Below are 21,188 nucleotides of genomic sequence, written 5' to 3'. Positions count from 1 at the left end.
TGACTACAGAATCTCTCATAAATTACCTGTAATCTTTGTCCAAACATTTCAAACAACTTTTGTAATCCAACTTGAGGTATTTTTTAACGTAAATAAAATTTAAGACGGGATAAACAGCGTTCAATACCGGACGAAAACAAAGAAAGCATGTTCTAGGTCGTGCACACCAAATCATTAGAGTGCACCTGGAGTGACACAGGAAAATAACAGGGCTACTTCTTCATTTCTCTAAAGAAGAACATCAACCAATTTCTAAAGACTGTTGACATCTAGTGGAAGCTATAGGAACTGCAAGGATATTTCTATTAAAATGGCCATGCCATAGAATACAAATGGAAAACAGATTGACCTCAAAAATACAATTCCCTGGATGGATTGTGCTCGGGGTTTTGCCTGCCAAATCAGTTCTGTTATACTCACAGACTATATTCAAACAGTTTTAGAAACTTTAGAGTGTTTTCTATCCAAATCTACCAATTATAGGCCTATCCAAGCTTCTGGGCCTGAGTAGCAGGCAGTTTACTTTGGGCACACTTTTCATCCGGACGTGAAAATAGCGCCCCAAGCCACCATCCTAGATACTAGTACATGAGTAGTACATAACAGTGTAATAGTGTAGTACTACAGTACGGACCTGTCTTGACAGCCTCGTTTGAAACTATAAAGCTTCTTGTTTATTGTCAGAACAAGCCTTCCGGATTTGTGTTGTACTTTATATAAAACATCAGTGACTCTTTGATTCACCAAAGGTTCTTGTTCTCTACAGTTTAACATAAACAATATTTTCCTCCCCTCTCAAAATATACTTTTGGATTATTAACATTTAAATAAATAAATAAAAAAGGAATACTAAAATAGCCAATGTATCATCGTGTCATATACAGTTGAAGTCGGAAGTTTACATACACCTTAGCCAAATACGTTTAAACTCAGTTTTTCACAATTCCTGACATTTAATCCTAGTAAAAATTCCTTGTTTTAGGTCAGTTAAGATCATCACTTTATTTTAAGAATGTGAAATGTCAGAATAATAGTAGAGAGAATGACTTATTTCAGATTTAATTTTATTTCATCACATTCCCAGTGGGTCAGAAGTTTACATACACTCAATTAGTATTTGGTAGCATTGCCTTTAAATTGTTAAACTTGGGTCAAACGTTTCTGGTAGCCTTCCACAAGCTTCCCACAATAAATTGGGTGAATTTTGGCCCATTCCTCCTGACAGAGCTGGTGTAACTGAGTCAGGTTTATAGGCCTCCTTGCTCGCACACGCTTTTTCAGACCTGCCCAAAAATGTTCTATAGGATTGAGGTCAGGGCTTTGTGATGGCCACTCCAATACCTTGACTTTGTTGTCTTTAAGCCATTTTGCCACAACTTTGGAAGTATGCTTGGGGTCATTGTCCATTTGGAAGACCCATTTGCGACCAAGCTTTAACTTCCTGACTGATCTTTTGAGATGTTGCTTCAATATATCCACATAATTTCCCCTCCTCATTATGCCATCTATTTGGTGAATGCCATCTACTGGTGAAGTGCACCAGTCCCTCCTGCAGCAAAGCACCCCCACAACATGATGCTGCCAGCCCCGTGCTTCACGGATGGGATGGTGTTCTTCAGCTTGCAAGCATCCCCCTTTTTCCTCCAAACATAACGGTGGTCATTTTAGCCAAACAGTTCTATTTTAGTTTCATCAGACCAAAGGACATTTCTCCAAAAAGTACAATCTTTGTCCCCACGTGCAGTTGCAAACCGTAGTCTGGCATTTTTATGGCGGTTTTGGAGCAGTGGCTTCTTGCTGAGCGGCCTTTCAGGTTATGTCTATATAGGACTTGTTTTACTGTGGATATAGATACTTTTGTACCTGTTTCCTCCAGCATCTTCACAAGGTCCTTTGCTGTTGTTCTGGGATTGATTTGCACTTTTCACACCAAAGTAGGTTCATCTCTAGGAGACAGAACGCTTCTCCTTCGTGAGCGATATGACGGCTGCCTGGTCCCATGGTGTTTATACTTGCGTACTATTGTTTGTACAGATGAACGTGGTACCTTCAGGTGTTTGGAAATTTCTTCCAAGGATGAACCAGACTTGTGGAGGTCTACAATTTTCTGAGGTCTTGTCTGATTTCTTTTGATTTTCCCATGATGTCAATCAAAGTGTAACGCTCGTCGTTAGGTGGAAGAGAGGAGGACCAAGGCGCAGCGTGGTAAATGTTCATGATGATGAATTTTAATGATGATCAAACAAACAGAACACTGACAAAATACAAAACAATAAACGACGTGAACAAACGAACGAAAACAGTACCGTATGGCGAACAAACACAGACATGGCAACAATCACCCACAAACAAACAGTGAGAACAGCCTACCTTAATATGGTTCCCAATCAGAGACAACGTAAAACACCTGCCTCTGATTGAGAACCATATCAGGCTAGTTAGACAACCCTAAACCAATGAAAACACATAACATGGAATATACCCACCCAGCTCACGTCCTGACCAACTAAACAAAGACTAAACAAAGGAAATAAGGTCAGGAACGTGACACAAAGAGGCACTGAGTTTGAAGGTAGGCCTTGAAATACATCCACAGGTACACCTCCAGTTGACTCAAATGATGTCAATTAGCCTATCAGAAGCTTATAAAACCATGACATCATTTTCTGGAGTTTTACAAGCAGGTTTAAAGGCACAGTCAACTTAGTGTATGTAAACTTCTGACCCACTGGAATTGTGCTACAATGAATTATAAGTGAAATAATCTGTCTGTAAACAATTGTTTCAAAAATGTACTTGTGTCATGCACAAAGTAGATGTCCTAACCGACTTGCCCAAACAATAATTTGTTATTAAGAAATTTGTGGAGTTGTTGAAAAACAAGTTTTAATAACTCCAACCTAAGTGTATGTAAACTTCCGACTTCAACTGTACATCATAACCCAAGGGGGGTCTAAATTGTTGTTCATTTGTTGCATATACATTTTTTTAGTACCTAGATATTGTGTTATATGTTAAAATGTCTAATAAACAACTATATTGTATACATTAATAATATTGTTTTGTCAGAAATATAGAAATATAATAATAGTGAAGTTTTACCTGTACCTGTATGCAGACGATACAGTTGTGTACTCTATCGGCCGCCCCGCTGATCATGCTCTATCTGAACAACAGTATGCTTTCATTATTTTGCCGAAAAAATGTATTGACCTTAAATTATTATTGAATATATGTAAAACTAAGTATATGTTGTTTTCTAGAGTGTACAAAAATATTCTAATGATTGAAGTGTATTTACGTACCTAGTATGGTGTATCAGTATAGACGTTAAGTTGTCTTTTTAAAACATCGTACACCTGCCTACCGTCTCAGCGTGCATTGCGCCCGGTCTGCCACAGGAGTCGCTAGAGCGTGATGGGACAAGAACATCCCTGCAGGCCAAACCCTCCCCTAAACCGAACAACGCTGGGCCAATTGTGGATAACTTCAAGGCACGCTTTGATGACTTCACTGTTGGAAGAGAACTGCTGCTGCTCATCCAGAACCCCTTCTTGGTCAACAAATGTGAGAAAGTTGTCAGGAGAAGCAAAACAGATCTTCAGATGGGTAGATGTTGCGTCACGGAAATTTAGTATAACATGTTTCCTAAGTCGTAGATGACTATGTTTGTTACTACGCTGTACCACAGCGCAGATAAAGGATGATATCCATCCGGACCTTTGCCGCCTAGGAAATTTGTGTCACTGGACCTTCTCAAATAGTAGTTGAGTACCCCTGCACTACACTGTCTGTCCCTGCATGTCTGATAACTTATCCAGTGTATAGCCTACAGATCTCACTGTCAGAATGTTCTTGATATTTGTCTCAGAAGAGTATACATCTTACCTCTTGAGAATACAGGGGGTGCTGTTTCAACTTCGACATTTTGCGTCTCCAAATTAAACTGCCTTGTTCTCAATTCTTGCTCGTACAATATGCATATTATTGTTATTATTGGATAGAAAACACTCTCTAGTTTCTATAAACGTTGGAATTATGTCTCTGAGTGGAACAGATCTCATTCTACAGCACTTTTCCTGACAGGGAGTGAGATTTCAGAAATCTTGGCTTCTGGTCCCAGGTCAGTTTTAATGTCCCTGTGAATTCTACGAGGATACAAACACTGCCTACTCCTTCCACTAGATGTCAGTAAGTGGTGACAATTTGAATGGAGTCGATTGCGCAATCAGGGCCTCTATAAAACACAAAAGACTGGAAGTACCTCTCTTTTCGACTCTGCGCCCCGACGCAGAATGGACTTTGGACTGGCCTCTTTCCAAGCCTTGGTTCAGCCAGTAATATATCGCCGGTCATGTTTTTACTCGTTATAGTTGTTAAAAACATCATAAGGTAGTTAATTTAAACCGTTTTATAGCAATTTATATCCGTTTAGTGCGATTTTGAGGAATTTATTTGTGACGTCCTCCCATGACTTGGGCACTTTTCCAGTACATACCGAACGTTAGTGGCTATTTCGACGGGACAAGAGGACATCTTTCGACCAAAAGACGATTAGACCTGAGAAAGGATACATTGCCCAAGAATCTGATGGAAGAACAGCTCAAAGTAAGAACTATTTATGATGATAAATCGCTGTTATGTTGAAAAATGTTAAACGCATAAATCACCACTTTGTTTTGTGTAGCTTCGTTTTGGCGGACCCGGTATTGCAAAGTAAGGATAATTTTAGAAATGTAAATCAGCGATTGCATTAAGAACTAATTTGTCTTTCGATTCCTGTCAACCCTGTATTTTTTAGTCAAGTTTATGATTAGTTATCGATTAGACTAGATCACTCTCAAAGATGGCGCACGACTTTTTCAGGACAGTTTTGCTACTATTCTTATTGTATAACCACGTTTTTTTGTGGCTAAATATGCACATTTTCGAACAAACTCTATATGTATGTTGTAATATGATGTTACAGGAGTGTCATCTGAAGAATTCTGAGAAGGTTAGTGAAAAAATTAATATATTTTGGTGATGATAACGTTATGGCTCTCTTTGCCTTGAATTCATGCTGGGGTAACGTTTGCACATGTGGTATGCTAATATAATGATTTGTTGTGTTTTCGCTGTAAAACGCTTAGAAAATCTGAAATATTGTCTGAATTCACAAGATCTGTGTCTTTCCATTGCTATGCTTTGTCTATTTTTATGAAATGTTTTATGATGAGTAAATTGGTAATACACGTTGCTCTCTGTAGTAATTCTAGTCGCTTTGGGGAGATTTGTGATGGTGGCTGCAATGGCAAACTATGATTTATACCTGAAATATGCAAATTTTTCTAAAAAAAAACTATGCTATACCATAAATATGTTATCAGACTGTCATCTTATGAAGTTGTTTCTTGGTTAGTGGCTATATATATCTTTATTTAGTCGAATTAGTGATAGCTTCTGATGGAGTAAAAAACTGATGGTGTAAGAAAAGTGTTGTCTTTTGCTAACGTGGTTAGCTAATAGATTTACATATTGTGTCTTCCCTGTAAAACATTTTAAAAATCAGAAATGGTGGCTAGATTCACAAGAAGTGTATCTTTCATCTGGTGTCTTGGGGGGGGGGGGGGTGCTCCCGGATCCGGGAGGAGTACCAAGTAGAGGTATATTCATCCATGCACATTTATGTCCATGAATTTGCCATTTGATATTACAATGTCCTTGAATTTGTTCGTATTCTAATATTTTATTAATGTTGTTGCATTTTTGTTGCATTGTCAAGGATTGTTTAGTGGCACAAAATGAACACAGTTATTACTGTCACTGTTTTAAAACAAAGCATTTCTCCACTTCTATACCACTTAGATTTACTGTACATTGAAAGCTACGTGTTACTGATGCTTAAAAGCTCATCTTTCATGCATTATGTGTTAGCCTAGCCCTTTTACATATAATGGAATGTTTGATAAGATATCAGTTAAGATCTGCACAGCTTGGTATAAAGGGACTTTTGAGTTTAAGGGTTTTGTTTTACCAGTAAAATACTGTATTATTGGGTAGATGTTTGCTACTGGTATAAGCAATTTCTTTTATTATTCTGATCTCATAAATCTGTGTCCCGAAATGAAGACGTCAGTTTGATTTCCATTGTTGTTATGGAGTACAAAAACATCAATAACAAACAGATGAAGTTTGTTACTTGTGTCAGTAGTTTATTAGATTACATGATGATGCACATAAGCAACGTGATAATAATGATAAGATGATATAGAAATCATAATTAACATAAAGCACTGAGTCTACACACTATGAAACTTGCTTTGTATAATATCTAAGATTTTAATATAAGATGGTAAAAGAAAACATTATGCATCACATGAAGCACTGCACACAAACTCTCATTGTACAATATATGAAGAAGAAATGTGTATGTGGAGCAAGATTTCTACCTACGTGTTCTGTTGGAGACAATGTAAGCAGAGGTTACAGTATGCAGTGAATAAGAGGTATCTTATTTTTCAGTTTCTATTCCAGGTGGGTATAGAGGTCTGCCGAGGAGCCACTCCCTCAGTGCAGGCTGTGAAATATGAGCTGGTCTTCAAGCACTCCTTCGTGAGCTTAAGGCACACAAAGCAGAACTCTTTATTGCACCTTGGACAGAGAATATTCTTACAACCAGTCTTGTCGTGTTCCACCCGTTGGCCACAGGTGGGACAGGCGCGAATGGAGGGGCAGTCGGTGACACCTGCCACCTGAGGGAGAGACGTGGTTTCGCAGTTCTTCAGCAGTTCCAGGTCCTGGTTGATACAGCCATCGTTGTCACAGCGGTCAGAGTGTGGCGCGGGACCTTTCCACTGCTTCAGGCACTGCCAGCAGAACTCATACCTCTGACCTTTGTCTGCAGTGCACACAGTGCAGAGGACACTGAGGTTGGTGAGGTCCTCTCTCTCTACGAAGGTTTCGCAGACAGGGCACTGTTATAAAAGAGGGTAGGGTAAGCGGGGGAGATTAGTAAATCCCTATTATTGTCTGCATGCAGAGATTCATAATGATATAACTGAATAAAACATGTGCAATTACTCGTTTTGGATAACACAGTAAAGAATCTCTGACCAAAGCTATGTACTGTAGTTAAGAGGTGATCTGTCCCCACCCATAGAGCTGTAGTTTTATGTATATTATGCCTTATTATTACTGACACTTCATTAAAGCCGTTAGATGCAATTTATCACAGCGCACTGCGCTTTATTACAGGCAACAATTTTAGTACTCATCACTGCGTTCTCTACCAGAAAGTTTGTTGGCCCTCTGATGTCACCTAGGTTGATACATTGCTATGTTTTCATTTATAAAGCCCTTTTACAAAAAGTTCCATTGTACCTAACATCTTTACTAAACTTTAGACAAACGAGTTACCACACCCGGTCTCAGGGATGGTTAATGCTGTAAATTCCTTTGGTCTCAACTGAGTTAGGTCAATCAGCCTTTAGTTTTGGTGACTCTAGGGCAGGCCTGGGCAAAGGTCGGCCCGGGGGCCGTATGGGGCCCACGACCTGATTCAATACGGCCCGCGGAATCATGTTCAGATCACATAAAGAATTTGCGATAGTAAAGTTTTGAAAAATGTATTTGCTATTAAAATTAAAAGCCCAATGAATACGATCCTTTGTGTAATGATTTAACTCCCACCGCTTGTGGGACATTTATTTTGAAGGCACGTAAAAATAACAACTGCACGAGGACAGACAGTGACTGACAGGCTGCCACACGTCACAGTTACAAATAGTAGCTAGCTAGAAATTGCGCAAAAATGAGTTTTTCAAAGATTTCAAAGAAAAGGAAGGTATACAATGAATGTAGGGTGTTCCAGCAAGAGTGGACATCGAAATATTTCTTTATTGAGGTATCAGGGAAAGCTGTGTGCTTATTGTGCGAAGAGAGCATCGCTGTCTTGAAAGACTACAACTTATCCCGACACTTCCAGACGAAGAATGCAGAGAAATACAGTAATATGTAGTGCATCAAAAGTGCATCAAAAGAGTTGCTTTCTCAGTTGCAAAAGCAGCAAGGACTTTTCACAAAACTGCATTCAGCAAACAACAGAATTGCGAGAGCTAGCTATGTTCTGTCCCACAAAATTGTTAAACATAGCAAGCCATTCGCTGTGGGCGAATTGATTAAAGAATGTTTAATTGACTCTGCAGCAATACTTTTCCCCGACAAGAAAGAGCTGTTTGAAAATGTTTCCCTGTCAAGACGAACAGTGACACGGCGTGTTAAGGACATTGCAGATAATATGGAACAACAGTTGAAAGACAAGGTTAAGGATTTCACCAATTTCTCCTTTGCCTTGGATGAGAGCAGTGATGCACGTGACACGGCTTAGTTGTTGATATTCTTACGAGGCATAACCCCAGACTTTGAAATTACAGAGGAGCTTGCTTCGGTGCAGTCATTGAAGAGCACAAACACAGTGAAATGTTTATTGGAGGAGGTTATTAAGTGTGGCAAAGCTGGGACTGAGTTTTGAAAAGTTATCCAGTGTGACCACTGATGGGGTGCCCAAACTTGAGGAAAAAACGTTGACTTTTTGAAAAGGATACAAGATTAAGTAGCTGTGCTGAACCAAGATCAGCAAATTATTTTCCTGCATTGCATTATTCATCAGGAGGTGCTCTGTAAATGTGTTCTGAAAATGAGCCATGTTGTGGATACAGTCACTAAAGTGGTACACTTCATAAGAGTAAAATCTTTAAACCACAGGCAGTTTGTCTCACTGTTGGAAGAGACAGAGTCGGGTCATGCAGATCTCCCCTACCACACAAACGTGAGATGTGTCAGGTTTTGGCCAGGACTGTTCAGGTTTTGTTCACTAGATGTCCCCCTTGCACCTTTTTTGTACCTTTTGTTTTTCTTGCCCTAATTATTGTTTGCACCTGTAAGTCATTCCCTTGTTAGTATTTAAACCCTGTGTGTTCCTCAGTTCCTTGCTCAGTGTTTGTATGTTAGCACCCAGCCCCAGCCTTTGTGATCATTTTTCTCTTGTTGGATTTTCCAGAGGTTCTCTGGTTTTGTTCTCGTGTATTTTTTGGATTGGTCTTTTGAGGTTTGTTTTTTCCCTTGCTGTTTTTACCACTTTGTGGATTTTCTTTGTATTTTGGAAGATATCTATTTTTTATTAAACCACCATCTCTAGTACTGCTGTGTCTGCCTCATCTTCTGGGTTCTGCCCATTATTAGTGACTGTTTCTCGCACCGGGTCCTGACAGAAACACTGAGCCATTAATATGAACCCAGAGGCAGCCAGTACCCAGGACTTTTTTCCCATGCTGTCCCACCACGAGGGGACTGTCCAACGTCACGAAGCTGCTCTGGTTCAGCAAGAGGCCTTACTGGCTGGACATTCTCAACTTCTGTCGGAGATGATGACTTCCATAAAGCAGATTTCTGATCAACTTTCTCCTGCAACCGCTTCTGCTCCAGTTCATCAGATTCAAGTGCCCGTGGCAGTTAAACCCCTGGCTGAACCTCGTCTGCCGCCTCCCCAACGGTTCTCAGGTGATCCGAGTGTTTGTAAGGGGTTTTTCACCCAATGTTCTCTCTCCTTCGAGCTGCAACCCTCGTCGTTTCCCACCGACCGGTCCAAGATAGCATATATCATCACCCTGCTGTCGGAAAAAGCCCTAGCCTGGGCTACTGCTGTGTGGGATGCCCAAAGTCCCTGCTGTGCCAGCTACTCTACCTTTGCTGAAGAATTCAAGCGAGTGTTTCAAGGTCCTACCAGCGGTCCTGACTCAGCCAAACAGCTCCTGACTCTCCGCCAAGGTCGGCGCAGCGTGATGGACTATGCCATCCAGTTCCACACGGTGGCAGCAGCGAGTGGCTGGAACGACGAGGCGCTCACAGTGTGCTTTTTGAAGGGTCTTTCCGACACCATCCAAGATGAACTGGCCACTCGGGAACCACCAGACAACCTCGAGTCCCTGATCAAGTTGGCTTCACGCATAGACCAGCGTCTGAGAGAGAGAGCTCAACCGTAGATCTCTCACCCTAGCTCCTATCGGTCCCAGCTCCGAGTCTCCACCTTTATCCTCGCTGACTCCACCGGAACCCATGCAGGTTGGACGCATCTCCCAGGCTGAGAGAGACCGCCGGATGAGGGAGCGATGCTGTCTATATTGCGGCAAACCGGGCCATTTCCTCTCCACGTGTCCCGGGCTCCAGGGAAAACGCACTCTCCCGTGCAGGCCTGGGAGGACTGTAACGGGAAACATAACCTCCTCCCATCCATCCAACTCCCGCCTGCTCATTCCAGTTACCCTTTCCTGGGACAACCACGAGCTTCCCCTTCAAGCCTTGGTAGACTCTGGAGCCGCAGGTAACTTCATGGATGGTGTCTGGGCGAAGGAGAATGGCGTTCCCTCTGAACCTCTAAGTGACCCCATAAGGGTTACTACGTTGGATGGAAGCCCTTTGGGATCTGGACTTGTCACTCGTGTCACTACCCCCTTGCGACTTTCAGTTTCCCAACACCAGGAAGTGATGAACTTTCATCTGACCTCGTGTTCCGAGTTCCCTCTCGGCCTTGGATACCCCTGGCTTCACAGCCATAACCCTCACATCGACTGGTCTGTGGGCACTATCAAGCAGTGGGGTCCTACGTGCCAAGCCACTTGTATCTTCCCAAGTTCCCCGAGTTCCCCTCCCGAGTCTCTAGAATCCATCGACCTGTCCCGAGTTCCCGAGTGTTACCATGACCTCAAACCGGTATTTAGCAAACAGAGGGCCACCAAACTACCACCCCATAGACCTTACGATTGCTCCATCGACCTGTTTCCGGGCACCTGCCCCCCCAGGGGTCGGATCTTTTCCCTATCTCCTCCCGAACGAGCTGCTATGGATACCTACATCAAGGACGCTCTGGCAGCAGGCCTCATGCGTCCATCCACCTCGCCGGCGGGAGCAGGGTTTTTCTTTGTGGCCAAAAAAGACGGGGGATTACGTCCTTGCATCGACTACCGGGGACTTAATGCCATAACCGTCCGTAACCGCTACCCGCTACCCCTTATGGCCACAGCCTTTGAGCTGCTCCAGGAAGCAGTTGTCTTCACTAAGCTTGACCTGCGGAACGCATACCATCTTGTGCGGATCAAACCCGGTGACGAGTGGAAGACCGCTTTCAACACGCCTACTGGTCACTACGAATACTTGGTGATGCCCTTCGGCCTGACCAACGCTCCGGCTGTGTTCCAAGCGCTCATAAACGATGTGCTTAGGGATATGCTTAACATCTTCGTGTTTGTTTACTTGGATGACATCCTCATCTTTTCGAGCTCCCTTCAAGAACACACTAAGCATGTCAGACAAGTACTCAAACGCCTCCTTGACAGCCATTTGTACGTTAAGCCGGAAAAATGTGAATTCCATTCCTCCCGAGTACAATTCCTGGGATTTGTAGTGGAACCCGGTCGAGTCCAGATGGACCCCAAGAAGGTAGGGGCGGTAGCGGATTGGCCCACCCCCAAGTCCGTTAAGGAAGTTCAGCGTTTCCTGGGCTTCACCAACTTTTACCGCAAGTTCATCAAGAACTTCAGCTCGGTGGCAGCCCCTCTCTCAGCTGTAACCAAGGGTGGCAACACAAGGTTTCTGTGGGGAAGAGAAGCTGAGACGGCCTTCCAAGGACTCAAGCAGCGCATCCTCTCTGCTCCCATTCTGACACTACCAACGGCGGATGAACCTTTTGTGGTGGAGGTAGACGCATCAGAGGTTGGGGTTGGAGCTGTCCTGTCTCAGAGGGGTGAAGACAAGAAGCTTCATCCTTGCGCCTTCTTCTCTCACCGGCTTACCCCGGCCGAGAGGAATTACGATGTGGGGGATCGTGAACTCCTAGCGGTTAAGATGGCATTGAAGGAATGGAGACACTGGCTCGAGGGGGCTTCTCAACCGTTTCAAGTGCTTACGGACCACAAAAATCTGGAGTATATCCAGCAGGCGAAGCGGTTGAACTCCAGACAAGCTCGATGGTCTCTTTTCTTCAGCCGATTTCAGTTTATCCTCACCTATAGACCCGGGTCGAAGAATCTCAAACCGGACGCCTTGTCACGAATCTACTCTCCTGCCATTCGAGAAGATACTGACATGACTGTCCTTCCGGCCGCTAAGATCGTGGCTCCGATCTCGTGGCAAGTGGAGGATACCGTGAAACAAGCCCAAGCCATCGAACCGGGCCCTGGAGGAGGTCCTGCCAATCGGTTGTTTGTTCCCAAGGCAGCAAGGTCCCAAGTCCTTCTGTGGGGGCACTCCTCTCGCCTCACCTGTCACCCGGGCGTAGGTCGCACCTTGGAGTTCATTCAGCGTAAGTTCTGGTGGCCCACCATAAAAGAAGACGTTGCCACTTTCGTCAAGGCCTGTTCCGTGTGCTGCCAGGGCAAATCTTCTCACCTCCGCCCTCAAGGACTCCTTCACCCTCTATCTATTCCCCACCGACCCTGGTCCCATATCTCATTGGACTTTATTACTGGCCTTCCTCCGTCCCATGGTAATACTACTATCCTAGTCATCATCGACAGGTTTTCTAAGGCGGCCAGGTTCGTTCCCTTGACTAAGTTACCTTCTGCCAAGGAAACGGCTGAGTTGGTGATTAACCATGTGTTCCGAGTCTTCGGCATTCCGCAAGATATGGTTTCCGACAGAGGTCCCCAGTTCGCCTCAAGGTTTTGGAAGGCCTTCTGCCAACTCATAGGGGCCACTGCCAGTCTATCTTCAGGGTACCATCCGGAGTCCAATGGCCAAACCGAGAGGATGAATCAAGAGCTGGAAACCACCCTCAGATGTATGGTCTCCAACAACCCGTCCACATGGTCGTCCTTCATGGTTTGGGCCGAGTACGCGCACAACACCTTGTGCTCCTCCTCCACTGGTATGTCCCCGCACGAGTGTCAGTTTGGCTATGCTCCTCCATTGTTCCCGGACCAGGAGGCAGAAGTCAGTGTGCCTTCAGCCTCGAGGTTCATCAGACGCTGTCGGCTTACGTGGAAGAAGGCCCGTCTTAATCTTCTGCGTTCCTCACAGAGGTACCAACAACAAGCCAACAGACGTCGCCGTCCCGGGCCTACCCTGCGCCTCGGCCAGAGAGTATGGCTCTCAACCAAGAATTTACCGCTACGGGTGGAGTCTCGCAAACTGTCCCAGAAATTCATCGGTCCCTTTAAGGTTGCCAGAAGAGTGAACCCCGTTACTTTTCGCCTGCACTTACCCAGATCCCTTAAAATTAATCCCACGTTTCACATTTCTTTATTAAAACCTGTTGTTTTTTCTCCCCTTATCCCGGCAGGCAGACCTCCCCCTCCGCCCCGTATCATCGGAGGCCAGTCGGCTTATACCGTCCATCGGATACTGGATTCCCGCCGGGTGCAGCGGTCCTGGCAGTATCTGGTGGACTGGGAAGGCTACGGTCCCGAGGAGCGCTCCTGGGTTCCTGCCAAGGACATACTGGACCCTGACCTCATTCGTCAGTTCAGGGTCCTCCACCCTGAGAAGGCTGGTAGGAACGTCAGGAGCCGTTCCTAGGGGGGGGATTCTGTCAGGTTTTGGCCAGGACTGTTCAGGTTTTGTTCACTAGATGTCCCCCTTGCACCTTTTTTGTACCTTTTGTTTTTCTTGCCCTAATTATTGTTTGCACCTGTAAGTCATTCCCTTGTTAGTATTTAAACCCTGTGTGTTCCTCAGTTCCTTGCTCAGTGTTTGTATGTTAGCACCCAGCCCCAGCCTTTGTGATCATTTTTCTCTTGTTGGATTTTCCAGAGGTTCTCTGGTTTTGTTCTCGTGTATTTTTTGGATTGGTCTTTTGAGGTTTGTTTTTTCCCTTGCTGTTTTTACCACTTTGTGGATTTTCTTTGTATTTTGGAAGATATCTATTTTTTATTAAACCACCATCTCTAGTACTGCTGTGTCTGCCTCATCTTCTGGGTTCTGCCCATTATTAGTGACTGTTTCTCGCACCGGGTCCTGACAAGATGGCTGAGTTTGGGGAAGGTGCTTTAAAATGGTGTGGAACCTGAAGTCAGAGATTGCTGAGTTTTGGAAAATGAAAGGAAAATATGTGGATTTCCCTCAACTGCAATATAAAGAATGGTTGGCTGATTTTGCCTTCACCGTGGACATCATGACCCTCACGAATGAACTGAATTCCAAATTACAAGGGAAGGGCCTTTTTGCACATCAGATGTACAGCCTTGTCAAATCCTTCAAGGGAAAATTACTCCTCCTGACCCGTCAAGTAGAAGCCAACAATCTCACAGACTTTCCGACCCTACTAGTCTGTTCCTAATCAGATGACAAGCGGGAGAAGGTATACATCGCTGCTGCGTGCTTTGAACGGCGAGTTTTCTCGTCATTTTGAGGATTTCAAAAGTGTTGGAAAATGACATGCTGTTGGTTTCATCTCCTTTCACCTTCAATGTGGATAACGCTCCCACTGACCTGCAACTGGAGCTTATCGATCTTCAATCTGGTGCAGTGATTGGAGAAATATTCAAAAGAATGTCACTGACGAGGTTCTATGCATCTCTCGATGAACAAAACTTTCCGAAGATTAGGAGTCATGCTCAGATGATGTTTGTACTGTTTGGGTCAACCTATGTATGTGAACAGACATTTTCAGTGATGAATATAACAAGTCAAGGCACAGATCGTCTCTTACTGACTCTCATCTCTCAGCAATCCTGCGCATAGCGACGTCAGAAACTATACCTGACTTCACTGCTCTAGTCAATGCCCATCAGAGATGTCACTCCTCACACTTGAGTTGTTTAAATGTAATGTTGAGCTCTCTCTCTTTCTAGTGTTTCTGTGCATACCCGTTAACAAGAGTTCTGTCCGTGGTGCTGAATGCACAGTGTACTTTTCCCTCCGTGTAGGTCATTGCATGTTTAATAATGAAAATATCTACCAAAAGGAGAACATGGAGGTGGTTTATTTCTGTGCATGTTAAAATTGTAAAATAAGTAGCATATCTGGATGTGGTTTACCGTAGATATATCTGTCAACACAGTCATACACATGATGTATAATCCTGTAATATGATTCTGGCCCGCAATGGCAAAAATATATTCTAATGTGGCCCTCCATGGAAAAGAATTGCCCAGGCCTGCTCTAGGTTAATTCAGAAAGCTGATTGAGGACCTTATTACTGATGAATGTGTTTCTTTCTTTCTGCTTGCATTTTGTATTTATATTGTTGTGTGTATTTTCTGTAATTTATGTAATTCAGGGCTCATCTGCAAAGGAGACCTTGGTCTCAGTATGACTCCCTGATAAAATATAGGTTTAATAAATAAAATATTAATAATATTCTATACAGTAGTAAAAACAACCTTGCAAAGAATTTGAACAATGAGACATGCACTCACTGATTTGTATTCACAGTATGTGGCAGCAGCCAAAGCTGCCATGGTCTTCTCAAAGTGCTCCATCTCCTCAGTGGTCAGAACAGCCAGCCTACGTACCTCCTGGTAAGACCACTCAGCACCACACTTCACAAAGGTGCCATCCTCAAGTGCAGGGCACAAAAACTTGAACTGACTCTGGGAGGACAAAGAAGAAAAGTTTTCAAGGACAATGGATGGACATTGGATATCAAAATAGTGCAATATATTTAATATGCATGATGTAATTCATATTAAAATATATCATTTGTTCGATTAATATGGTATAGTTTGGCTCTATGTCAACCTATTTAATATACATTTATGATAAATGATAGGCCCTATATACCCACTGATTCTTAAAGGGGCAGTGCATGTATTTTTTATTATTATATTTCCACACTATGAGGTCATAAGGACACTTATGCTACTTATCTTAAGTAGCTACTTATCTAAACAATGGAAGGTGCACAATTCATGGCTACAAAGCTAGCTGGCTAGTTAGCTGTAGCTACTTTGTAAGCTAGCTTGACGTACTAGAAAGTAATATGAACAAGTTGAGGCAAAAGGTAACTACATGAAACATGGTTTATTATGTTCTGAAGCAATTTGGCTATCTTGTCTTGATTGTAGAAAATGAAGATGTTTTATGCAACGGGGCCCTGACATGGAAAGTTTGAAGGGGGGGAGAGAGACAGCTATAGTCGCTCTGGATAAGAGCGTCTGCTAAATGACTTAAATGTAAATGTAAATGTATTACTAGAGACGTTGGTTATGTAGTTATTTTCCAAACATGTGCCTTATTCCAGAGGAAGATTTGCATGGGATTCATTTTTCTAAACTGCCCCCTGTAATTTTTTTTTTTTTATTCAATTGAGTCTATGATGGAAACCTGGTGTTTTTTATTCTAGGCGTGAAGATATTTTAACATCATGTCTAGACGATAAAAGGCTACAATGATCACTCATGCTTGGCTGCCAAATGTATAGGTGTCTCCATAGGTCTAATATTTAAATTGAGGAAATGTGATCATAATCATTATTTTACCTATCCATGTCAGACGTCCCACCTAATGAAAAGGCCCCACATCTTGCTGATGTGAACTGCTGGGCAGCGCACTTGCACTTGGTATGCGTTTATGAGTGAGAAAGTGAACTTCCATTTCCAAAAATGAGAATGTTCAACTTCAATTAAATGGCACAAAACGTGCGTCAGACAAGAGTATTTATGCATTGCACAGGTGGTGGTCGCCTAAATTCACTGTAGTAGGTTTGGCCTAATATTCACTGTAGTAGGTTTGGCCTAATATATACTGAGTATACAAAACATTAAGGACACATGCTATTTCCATGACATAGAGTACGTTTACATGCACAGAAGTGGCGGTCGGTGCCGTTTAAGATGAGGGGGGGATGATAAAATGTTTTATGAGCATGGCCTTATTTATATTACAGCATATTGGATGACTGTCATTTATATTCCATTCACCCAGCTCAATGTTACATCGACAGGTTAAGGCTACTACCTGATACTCAGAATGTTCCCTATACCCATCATGAGGTTGCTACAACCTAGCCAATTGAATGAAAGTTTACAACACAGGTGTCAGGTCGAGAGAAATTTGACATTAGCCCTATTCGGACGGGATAACTTTTACTGGGGGAGCTCAGGTAATGTAATTATGTGCACGAGCACAAATGACCACATTTGTAATTTTAGTCCCATCTGAATCTGCCATGTCAGTCATCCCTGTGTTTTGAGGAATATTACAGAGTTTAACAGGTGCTGCACACAGTTGGGGTACGAACATGGGACCAAATTGATGCTTAAAACAAAGTGCTATGCACGTAGCCTACAGATGAATGATCTGATTTGTTACATATCAACTTTCCTAGTGCCGTACTTCTCTTTTAAAAAATGAAGTGGACAATATTGTGCCGATGAATTGATAAATTGCGAAATATGTCAAGTTAAATAAATGTCTGCATAGATTACAGTTCATGATTCTTATTGATATGCAATTTTATTTTGACTTTCTCAAATGAAGGCCATTAGGCCAAGCAAACACAGTTCACTTTCATAGTAACCATATACAAACAGCATGATCATTTTGCTCGTTGTATAATTCCTTCTTGCACCTACGCACTCCTCCTCTCACCTTTCCCTTCACTTGTGGACTTCAGTGCACAACACATGGTCTGTGACCAGGCAAAAAAAACTTTCCAAGCTAAACCTTCATATCATAACCGCTAACCGCTACACACAGCCTACATTGTTGTCACCATATTAGCTAACGTCAAGTCAACATAGCTACTAGAACTAACGCGTTAGTAAACATGCTACAATCATGTAGTACAGTGTACAGTTAGCAAGCAGTTTAGCAGTTACACCGGTGGGCTCCAGTGGCAATAAATTAATGAAACGAAAAGCTTTCGAATGATTAGGACACTCGAACACCTTAATTGGCATACCAGCGGTGTATTTGATCTGCGCATGTGGTAGTGCCAGCCGAGCAAGCCTCCCACTTTAGTGCGAGTAAAAGGAATTCAGAACAACTGAATGTATGTGTGTCTTAGAAGTAGTTTTCACATACAAACTTTATATGTTCGAACTCAGAATCAAATATGCTTCCCAAAAATAACATGGTAGCTGTGGTAGAATGTTTATTTGATTGCTGATTTTCTGCGTTTATTCGTGCCATCAGGCAGCTCGATTTATGATGTGTCTTTGTAAACAGGATTATTAGGGAAACCGTTCTTCTTGCAAAGCATGTAAACGTTGTAATCTAACTATTATATCAATCTGACTATCCATAATAATCGCATTATTGTGTGTATGTAACCATACTCATAGATTGACCAGATGAATCCAGGTGAAAGCTATGATCCCTTATTGAAGTCACTTATTAAATCCTCTTTAATCAGTGTAGATGAAGGGGAGGTGACAGGTTAAATACGTATTTTTAAGCCTTGAGATTGTGTATGTGTGCCAAGACAAAAGATTTAAGTGGCTTTGAACAGGGTATGGTAGTAGGTGCCAGGCACACCGGTTTGTGTCAAGAACTGCAATGCTGCTGGGTTTTTCATGCTTAATCGTTTCCCGTATGTATCAAGAATGGCCCACCACCCAAAGGACATCCAACCAACTTTACACAACCATGGGAAGCATTGGAGTCAACATGGGCCAGCATCCCTGTGGAACACTTTTGACACCTTGTAGAGTCCATGCCTCAAAGAATTGAGGCTGCTCTGAGGGAAAAGGGGGTACAACTCAACATTAGGAAGGTGTTCCTAATGTTTTGTACACTCAGTATATGAGCTTAGTTCAACTGTCATACCCAATGCTGATGCTATGCTTGGGCCATTGAGAGGCTTTGAAGCCACCGGTTGGGCATATTGCCACTCCCAAGTAGGAGCAGTCCTCCATAGGAATTGATGGAATCCTACAGTATTTCAATTAAATGCTGTAGGACAAATTACATGTATATAAGTATTTTTTTTCAGTAACATTAGTACCAAAAATATATACTTTAAGCAAAATGTTCTTATATATTTGTTCTTTTTTTTGTTAAGCTCACATAATATAATTTAACAGTATGCATTAAGGTGTCTGTAATAAAATAAATGTGTCAAAAACAAATGTAAACAATAATAAATGCATTTCTATAGTTTCCTAAATATCTTTTTACAATTGAGGAGGAGTACCAAGATGGCTGCAAGGTGGCTTCAACACAGTGCCCCCTGTCAGTCATCCAGGGTTTATACACATCACTGGTCATATGCCATCAGAACCCCAAATTTACGCTTGTTTTACTCTGTTTGTGAAGAAAGTAAATGTAAATAAACACTGTACAGCCTCAGAACATGGTTAAAACTATAATTCTGATATCATGGTCAGTCCTTGCATCCATAGCTCTGTTTATGAATTTGAGAGAGGTTACATTTCTCCAGCCCAAACCATCAGCTTTTTACCAAAACAGTGCAGGGTGCCTGCTTTGTTATTATTTCAAATGCAGATTGCCCCTTTAAGGAATAGCGAGTAGGCCTACCTGGTCCAGTAGGCTGCGACACCATCCGGTCAGCGACTCCGGGGTTACCGCATGACCACAAGACATCTCTGCCTTCAGAGTCTCAGTGTCATCATCTAGGGCTGAGAACAAAACGAGGAAATGTAATAATTGAAAACTCTGGAAAACATGTTCAGTGGTAGAAAAAGTACCCAATTGTCATACTTGAGTAAAAGTAAAGATACCTTAATAGAAAATGACTTGAGTAAAAGTGAGTCACCCAGTAAAATACAACTTGAGTAAAAGTCAAAAAGTATTTGGTTTTAAATATACTTAAGTATCAAAAGTAAATGTAATTGCTCAAATATACTTAAGTATCAAACGTTAAAGTATAAATCATTTCAAATTCCTTATATTAAGCAAACCAGATGGCACGATTTACGTGTGGCACACGCCAACACTCAGACATAATTTACAAACGAAACATTTGTGTTTAGTGAGTCCGCCAGATCAGAGGCAGTGGGGATGACCAGGGATGTTATCTTCATAAGTGCGTGAATTGGACCATTATCCTGTCCTGCTAAGCATTCAAAATGCAAAGAGTAGCTACTTCTGGGTGTCAGGGAAAACGTATGGAGTAAAAAGTACATTATCTTTAAGAATGTAGTGGAGTAAAAGTAAAAGATGTAAAAAATATAGTCAAGTAAAGTACAGATACCACAAACTACTTAAGTAGTACTTTAAAGTATTTTTACCTACGCACATTACACCACTGACTATGTTCCTCCAGGAACGAAGAGGACATTGACTAGTTGGGGCTAAGTAATAATGAATACCACATTTTTCTTATTTTAATTTACCTGGATAATGTTGGTTTATTGATTAAATGGATTGCTTACGATCTAAATCGTCCTGTCGGTTGACGAACTTGAGCGTGGTGTCTCCGGGGTCATATCGCTTTTCTTCCTCCTGCTGTTGGGTTGTCATCGTGTTGCTCTCTGTCTTCACTGTCTTGTACAGTAATCCTACTTCTTCACACTCACCTGTGGGACGATGATATGACCACCAGAGGCAGGTGTGCTCTCCCTTGAATGCTGTGCCGGGACCGCGTTCGCGGGATAAAATGTTCCGCTGTGAGTCCCGCTAAGCCCTTGTATATCCCTTGGACTTGTTATTCAACATCAGAAGCTTTCACTTTCAAGTTTCAAGAAGACACGTGATATACGGTAAATTATGTTGACTGCATTCACTTGAGGATGTTCTCATAACATTTTCAATTGCAGCGTTGTAATGCAGATAAACCTGTTATCAGCTGGCGGATCTCAGTCACCAAATGTATTGAGTCAAACTTGTTTATTGTTCATTTATTTGAGTGTGATGGTATTCCCCTGAGATCCCAAGTCACTGTACCTACTTTCAGTTTAATTTCTGTACTCAAAAGTTAGGTCTGTTTATTATATGTCATGTGATAAGGTAGACAAATTGTTATTGCTTCTGAGAAGGAGGAGCGTTTTGCCTTCCTCATTCTCTCACATACAAACAGTTACACCAATTGACAGAATAACTCGGACACCTGAGCAGCTCACGCACATATCCAGAACCATGGGAAAGATCTACCAGGTCACAGTGATTGGATTCAGAGGGGAGAAAATGGTAATAGACGTGAGCAATACGGAAGAACAAATGAACAGTACGACAGTACTGCAACTGAAAAATAAAATTTCTGAAAGACTCCCGGGGAACTCAGGTAGAGAGATATTCATTCCACAGTGGAA

General features: G+C 42.4%; 1 protein-coding gene across 1 annotated transcript; it reads right to left on the bottom strand.

The window, feature by feature from the left end:
- Positions 1-6,173: 6,173 nt before the first annotated feature.
- On the bottom strand, positions 6,174-20,619 carry LOC139534436 (probable E3 ubiquitin-protein ligase RNF144A-A). Its single transcript, XM_071333585.1, has 4 exons — positions 20,313-20,619; positions 19,456-19,556; positions 15,393-15,566; positions 6,174-6,956 (listed from the first exon to the last, which is right to left on the bottom strand). Exons 1-4 carry the CDS (start codon positions 20,398-20,400, stop codon positions 6,501-6,503), a joined length of 819 nt encoding a protein of 272 aa, XP_071189686.1. The 5' UTR covers positions 20,401-20,619; the 3' UTR covers positions 6,174-6,500.
- Between the last annotated feature and the right edge of the window lie 569 nt (positions 20,620-21,188).

Source organism: Salvelinus alpinus, chromosome 11 (genome assembly GCF_045679555.1).
Source record: "Salvelinus alpinus chromosome 11, SLU_Salpinus.1, whole genome shotgun sequence".
NCBI classification, from domain to species: domain Eukaryota; kingdom Metazoa; phylum Chordata; class Actinopteri; order Salmoniformes; family Salmonidae; genus Salvelinus; species Salvelinus alpinus.
This window is presented reverse-complemented; position numbering and strand designations above follow the sequence as displayed.

Coding starts and splice junctions, on each gene's coding strand:
- LOC139534436 (XM_071333585.1), bottom strand. CDS start 20,400: ATGACAACCCAACAGCAGGAGGAAGAAAAGCGATATGACCCCGGAGAC. Junction 19,557..20,312: donor CCGACAGGACGATTTAGATC/GTAAGCAATCCA, acceptor TTTTGTTCTCAG/CCCTAGATGATGACACTGAG. Junction 15,567..19,455: donor GTCGCAGCCTACTGGACCAG/GTAGGCCTACTC, acceptor TTGTCCTCCCAG/AGTCAGTTCAAGTTTTTGTG.